We start from the raw sequence: 7,160 nt of genomic DNA on the forward strand, positions 1-7,160 counted from the left end.
GGTGCCCCCAAAATATTGGGGACCCCCCCCAGGACCCCTGGGTGACACCTCCAGACACCCCAAAATTCCTGGGAACCCCAAAACCCCTTCAGAGACCCCAAAAATCCATCAGAAACCCCCTCCCAAAATTACTTCCCCTATAGAACCCTATGGGCAGACCTGGTGTCCCCCAAACCTGGGACCCCCCCAGGGCCAAAGATGTCACCCAAAATATTGGGGACCCCCCTCAGCACCCCTGGGTGACACCTCCAGACACCCCAAAAAGCCTGGGAACCCCAAAACCCCTTCAGAGACCCCAAAAATCCATCAGAAACCCCCTCCCAAAATTACTTCGGGGTTTTTGGGATTTTGGGGAGGGGGCTTTTGGGATTTTATTGGGTTTGGGCTTTTTTGGGGAGAGGGGTTGGGGATTTTATGGGGTTTTTAACTTATTTTGGGGGGTTCTTTTGGGATTTTTGGGGGGGATTTGGGATTTTGGGGTTTTTGGGATTTTGGGGAGGGGGCTTTTGGGATTTTATTGGGTTTGGGCTTTTTTGGGGAGAGGGGTTGGGGATTTTATGGGGTTTTTTTGGGGAGGGATTTGGGATTTTGGGGTTTTTGGGATTTTGGGGAGGGGGCTTTTGGGATTTTATTGGGTTTGGGCTTTTTTGGGGAGAGGGGTTGGGGATTTTATGGGGTTTTTTTGGGGAGGGATTTGGGATTTTGGGGTTTTTGGGATTTTGGGGAGGGGGCTTTTGGGATTTTATTGGGTTTGGGCTTTTTTGGGGAGAGGGGTTGGGGATTTTATGGGGTTTTTTTGGGGAGGGATTTGGGATTTTGGGGTTTTTTGGAGGGGATTTGGGATTTTTGGGTTTTTTGGGGAGGGGATTTGGGATTTTGGGGGATTTGGGATTTTGGGTTTTTTTGGGATTTTGTGGGGGGCATTTAGGATTTTGGGTTTTTTGGGGGGAGGGGGTCTTCGGGATTTTGGGGTTTTTTGGGGATTTTGGGGTGGGGTTTGTTTTTTGGGGTTTTTGGGGTTTTGGGGTGCAGTACCGATGACCAGGCAGGGGGCAGGCCGGCTGTGAGGGGGACATCCCAGATTTGGGGTTTTAGGTCAGGATTTTGGGGTTTTGGGGTCAGGATTTTTTGGGGGTTTTTGGTCAGTATTTTTTGGGGTTTGATTTTTTGGGTTTTTTTGGGATTTTTGGGGTGCATTACCAATGACCAGGCAGGGGGCAGGCCAGCTGTGAGGGGGGACATCCCAGATTTGGGGTTTTGGGTCAGGATTTTTTGGGGGTTTTTGGTCAGTATTTTTTGGGGTTTGATTTTTTGGGTTTTTTTGGGATTTTTGGGGTGCATTACCAATGACCAGGCAGGGGGCAGGCCAGGGGGGCATTTAGGATTTTGGGTTTTTTGGGGGGGGGGGGTCTTCGGGATTTTGGGGTTTTTTGGGGATTTTGGGGTTTTCTGGGATTTTGGGGTTTTTTGGGGATTTTTTGGGGGGGATTTTGGGGGTTTCTGGGGTTTGGGATTGCTCTGGGGGGTTCGGGGGTGCCCCCCGGTTTTGGGGACCCCCTGACGCCCCCCAAGCCGCGCCACCAGCCTGGAGCTGCCCATGGCCATGCGCTTCCGGCACCTCAAGAGAACGGCCAAGGAGGCGGTGGGCGTCTACCGGTGAGTGCGGCGCGCCGGGCACACCTGGGGGCACCTGGGGCACACCTGGGCACACCTGGGCACAGCTGGGGGCACCTGGGAACACCTGGGCACACCTGGGCGCACCTGGGGCACACCTGGGAACACACCTGGGGGCACCTGGGCACAGCTGGGGGCACCTGGGCACACCTGGGGGCACCTTAGATACACCTGGGCACACCTGGCACACCTGGGCACACACCTCGCGCCGGGCACACCTGGGCACACCTGGGGGCACCTGGGCACACCTGGGGGCACCTGAGAGAGGTTTGGGCACACCTGGGCACACCTGGGGGCACCTGGCACACCTGGGGGCACCTGGGCACACCTGGGGGCACACGTGGGCACACGTGGGGGCACACCTGGGCACACCTGGGAACACACCTGGGAACACACCTGGAGGCACCTGGGAACACACCGGGCACACCTGGGCACACCTGGGGGCACACCTGGGGGCACTTGGAACACACCTGGCACACCTGGAGGCACCTGGGAACACACCTGGGAACACACCTGGGCACACCTGGCACACCTGGGGGCACACCTGGGGGCACTTGGGACACACCTGGGCACACCTGGCACACTTGGGAACACACCTGGGGACTCCTGAGAGAGATTTGGGCACACCTGGGGGCACCTGGGAACACACCTGGGGCACCTGAGATACACCTGGGCACACCTGGCACACTTGGGAACACACCTGGGGACTCCTGAGAGAGCTTTGGGCACACCTGGGGGCACCTGGGAACACACCTGGGGCACCTGAGATACACCTGGGCACACCTGGCACACTTGGGAACACACCTGGGCACACCTGGGGGCACCCAAGAGAGATTTGGGCACACCTGGAGGGCACCTGGGCACACCTGGGGGTACCTGGACACACCTGGGCACAGCTGGGGGCACCTGAGAGAGATTTAGGGACACCTGGGCACACCTGGGGGCATCTCAGATACACCTGCGGGCACCTGGGCACACCTGGGGGCACGTGGGGGCACTTGGGAACACACCTGGGCACACCTGGGGGCATCTGGGCACACCTGGGGGCATTTCATATACACCTGGGCACACCTGGGGGCACCTGAGAGAGATTTGGGGACACCTGGGAACACACCTGGCACACCTGGGGGCACTTGGGAACACACCTGGGGGCACCTGAGAGAGATTTGGGGACACCTGGGCACACCTGGGGTGGATTTTGAGCAGAATATTGGGGGTTTTAGGGTGAAATTTGGGGGTCCTGGGTGAATTTTTGGGGGGATTTTGGGGTTCCCTGGATTTGGGGGTGACCCTGACCCCCCTGAGCTCAACCATCCCCAGGCAGGGGAGAATTTGGGGGGAATTTTCGTGTTCCTGTGTTGATTTTTTGGGTGAAATTTGGGTTTCCTGGGTGGATTTTTGAGGGGTTTTTTTGCGTTCCTAGGGGAATTTTGGGGGGATTTTGGGATTTTTGGGGTTCCCAAAATTTGGGGGTGACCCTGAGCCCCCTCAACTCAGCCATCCACAGGCAGGGGAGAATTTTGGAGGATTTTGGGGTTCCTGGGGGTCATTTTGGGAATTTTGGGGCAGTTTTTAGGACTTCCTGTGTTGATTTTTGCAGGATTTTTGGCATTGCTGGGTGGATTTTTGGGGGAATTTTTGGGATTTTCGGGTTTCCCGGATTTGGGGGTGACCTTGACCTCCCAAACCCAGCTTGGCCATCCACAGACAGGGAGGATTTGGGGTTCCTGGGGTGGTTTTTTTAGGTGAAATTCGGTGAATTTTTGCAGTTTTTTGGCATTCCTGGGTGGATTTTTGGGGGGATTTTTGGGGTTTCCCGGATTTGGGGGTGACCCTGACCCCCCAAATCCAGCTCGGCCATCCACGGGAGGGGCCTGTTCTGCAAGAGGAACATCGAGGCCGGGGAGATGGTGATCGAATATTCCGGAATCGTCGTGCGCTCCGTGCTCACCGACAAGCGCGAGAAGTTCTACGACAGCAAGGTAGGCACCCCCAAATTTTGGGGGGGAAAACCCCCTAAAAAAAGGAAAAAAACACCCCAAAAAATGAGGAGAACGGCTCAAAAAACGGGGGGAGCACCCAAAAAAATGGAGGAGGAAGTTTGGAAATGGGGAAAGTGTGGAAAAATTGGGGGAAGAAATGGGGAAAAATTGGAGGGACACCCCAAAAAATGGGGGGAAATGCCAAAAATTAGGGGGAAACCCCAAAAATTAAGGGGAAAAGGCTGAAAATTTGGGAGGAAAAGTTTAAAAAGTGTGAGGAAAAGTCAAAAAATTGGGAGGAAAAGTCAAAAAATTATGGGGGATACCTCAAAAAATTGAGAGGACGCCCCAAAAATGGGGAGAAAAGCTCAAAAAAAGGGGGAAGGCCAAAAATGGGGTGAAATCCCAAGAAAATGAGGAGGGAGACCCCAAAAATGGGAGAGAGAGAGGAAAAATTGGAGGGAAAGCTGGAAAAATTTGGGGTGCTGTGGAAAATGGGGAGGATACCCCAAAAACTGGGAGGGACAAGTGAAAAATACGGGCGGGAAAACCCAAAAATTGAAGGGATTACCCCAAATATTGAGTGAATGCAGTGATGGGAGACACGGTGGGAAAATGGTGGGAAAATGAGGGGAGAAATGCGGGAAAATGTGAGGGGAAAATGGAGGGAAATGTGAGAGGAAAATGGAGGGAAACGTGAAGGGAAAATGGAGGGAAAAATGAGGGGGAAATGGAGGGGAAAGCGAGGGGGAAATGGAAGGAAATGTGAGGGGGAAATGGAGGGAAATGTGAGGGGAAAATGGAGGGAAACATGAGGGGAAAATGGAGCAAAATGTGAGGGGAAAATGGAGTGAAAAGTGAGGGGAAAATGTGAGGGGGAAAAGGTGGGGAATATGAAGGGAAAATGGAGGGAAGTGTGGGGAAAATGGAAGAAAACGTGAGGGGAAAATGGAGGGAAAAGTAAGGAGAAAATGTGAGGGGAAAATGGAGGCAAATGTGAGGGGAAAATGGAGGAAAACATGAGGGAGAAAATGGAGGGAAAAGTAAGGAGAAAATGGAGGGAAACGTGAGGGGAAAATGGAGGGAAACGTGAGGGGAAAATGGAGGGAAACGTGAGGGGAAAATGTGAGGGGGGAAAGGCTTGAAATATGAAGGGAAATATGAGGGGGAAATGGAAGGAAACCTAAGGGGAAAATGGAGGAAAATGTGAGGGGAAAATGGAAGGAAACATGAGGGGGAAATGGCGGGAAACGTGAGAGGAAAATGGAGGGAAACGTGAGGAGAAAATGGAGCAAAATGTGAGGGGAAAATGGAAGGAAATGTGAGGGGAAAATGGAAGCAAACATGAGGAGAAAATGGAGGGAAACGTGAGGGGAAAAAGGCGGGAAATGTGGGGGAAAAAGCTTGAAATATTAAGGGAAAATGGTAGGAAATGTGAAGGGAAAATGGAAGGAAATGTGAGGGGGAAATGGAGGGCAATGTGAGGGGAAAATAGAGGGAAATGTGAGGGGAAAATGGAGGGAAACGTGAGGGGAAAATGGAGGGAAATGTGAGGGGGAAATGGAGGGCAATGTGAGGGGAAAATGGAGGGAAATGTGAGGGGAAAATGGAGGGAAATGTGAGGGGAAAATGAAGGGAAATGTGGGGGGAAAATGGAGTGAAAAGTGAGGGGGAAAAGGCGGGAAATAGGAAGGGAAAATGGAGGGAAGTGTGGGGAAAATGGAAGCAAACGTGAGGGGAAAATGGACGGAAACATGAAGGGAAATAGTGGAAAAGGTGAGAAAATTACAGAAAAGTCAACCCTTGATGATGGCCCCAACCCCTGATCACGCCCCAACTCTTGACTGTCCACAACCCTTGACCACACCCCATGCCTTGATGATGTCCCCAACCCTTGACCATGTCCCCAACCCTTGACCATGTCTCAACCCTTGAATGTCCCCAACCCTTGACCACACCCCAACTCTTGACCACTCCCCAACCCTTGACCACGCCCCAATCCTTGAGGATGTCACCAACACTTGACCATGTCCCAACCATTGACTGTCCCCAACTCGTGATGATGTCCCAACCCTTGACCACGCCCCAACCCTTGACCACACCCCCAACCCCTGACCACACCCCAACCCATGACCACACCCCCAGCCCCATACCACGCCCCCGCCCCGCTGACCCCCTGGCTGCCCCCGCAGGGCATCGGCTGCTACATGTTCCGCATCGACGAGGCCGAGGTGGTGGACGCCACCATGCACGGCAGCGCCGCGCGCTTCATCAACCACTCGTGCGAGCCCAACTGCTACTCGCGCGTCATCCACGTGGAGGGCCACAAGCGCATCGTCATCTTCGCGCTGCGCCGCATCCTGCGCGGCGAGGAGCTCACCTACGACTACAAGTTCCCCATCGAGGAGCCGGCGGCCAAGCTGCCCTGCAACTGCGGCGCCCGGCGCTGCCGGCGCTTCCTCAACTGAGCCGGGGAGGGGCTCCGGGGGGTCCCCGGGGGTGCTGGGATGGAGGTGTGGGAGGATGGAGAGGTTCTGGAGGTGGTTGGAGGCGATCGGGAGTTGGCGGGGGTGGTTTGGAGAAGGTTGTGGAGGTGTGGTGGTCAACCGAGAATCATGGTGGTCAGTCAAGAGCCATAAGGGGTCAACCAAGACTTGTGGTGGCCAACCAAGACTTGTGGTGGCCAACCAAGAATCATGGTAGTCCATCAAGAGTTATGGAGGTCAATCAAGAGTTGTGGTGGTCAACCAAAAATCATGGTGGTCAATCAATAGCCATAAGGGTCAACCAAGAATTGTGGAGGTGAACCAAGAGTTGTGATGGTCAACACAGGGTTGTGTGGTCGACCAAGAGCCGTAGGGGTTGACCAAGAATCATGGCAGTCAACCAAGAGTCATGGAGGTCAACTAAGAATCATGGTGATCAACCAAGAGTCATGGTGGTCAACCAAGAGTTGTGGTGGCCAACCAAGAGTCGTGGTGGCCAACCAAGAGTCATGGATGTCAACCAGGGGTCATGGTGGTTGACCAAGGATCATGGTCAACCAAGAATCATGGTGCTCAAGCAAAAGTCCTGGATCTCAACCAAGAGTCACGGGAAGAAAAGTGCAGGAAACAACCAGAAAATGGTGGTAAAAACGAGGAGAAAAATGTGGGAAACATGAGGGGAAATGGGCAGGAAACATGAAGGAAATAGTGGGAAAAATTAGGCAAAAATGGAAAATGTGAGGGGAAAAAGGCGGGAAATATGGGGGTAAAAATGCGAGAAAATGAAGGGAAGTGTGAGGGGAAAATGGAGGAAAATGTGAGGAGGAAAAGGTGGGAAAGGTGAGGGGAGAAAGATGGGAAATGTGAGGGGGAAAGGGTGGAAAATTGAGGGGAGAATGGTGGGAAATTTGAGGCGAAAACGGGAATTTGAGGGGGAAAAGGCAGGAAATGTGAGGGGAAAATGAAGGGAAATGTGAGGGGAAAAAAGGAAATGTGAGGGGGAAAAAAGGAAATGTGA

General features: G+C 53.4%; 1 protein-coding gene across 1 annotated transcript; it reads left to right on the forward strand.

Annotated features, from left to right (window-relative positions):
• The first annotated feature begins 1,500 nt into the window (after window positions 1–1,500).
• On the forward strand, window positions 1,501–6,752 carry LOC120512339 (histone-lysine N-methyltransferase 2B-like). Its single transcript, XM_039730505.1, has 3 exons — window positions 1,501–1,656; window positions 3,527–3,656; window positions 5,849–6,752. The coding sequence occupies exons 1-3, from the start codon at window positions 1,598–1,600 to the stop codon at window positions 6,122–6,124; spliced, it is 465 nt and encodes a 154-aa protein (XP_039586439.1). The 5' UTR covers window positions 1,501–1,597; the 3' UTR covers window positions 6,125–6,752.
• The last annotated feature ends 408 nt before the right edge of the window (window positions 6,753–7,160 follow it).

Source organism: Passer montanus, unplaced genomic scaffold (assembly GCF_014805655.1).
Source record: "Passer montanus isolate IOZ18808 unplaced genomic scaffold, ASM1480565v1 scaffold727, whole genome shotgun sequence".
NCBI lineage: Eukaryota > Metazoa > Chordata > Aves > Passeriformes > Passeridae > Passer > Passer montanus.

Excerpts from the sequence above, each read along its gene's own strand:
- LOC120512339 (XM_039730505.1), top strand. The coding sequence starts at position 1,598 with ATGGCCATGCGCTTCCGGCACCTCAAGAGAACGGCCAAGGAGGCGGTG. Across the intron at positions 1,657-3,526 it reads GAGGCGGTGGGCGTCTACCG|CTCGGCCATCCACGGGAGGG; the intron begins GTGAGTGCGGCG and ends CCCCAAATCCAG. Across the intron at positions 3,657-5,848 it reads AGAAGTTCTACGACAGCAAG|GGCATCGGCTGCTACATGTT; the intron begins GTAGGCACCCCC and ends CTGCCCCCGCAG.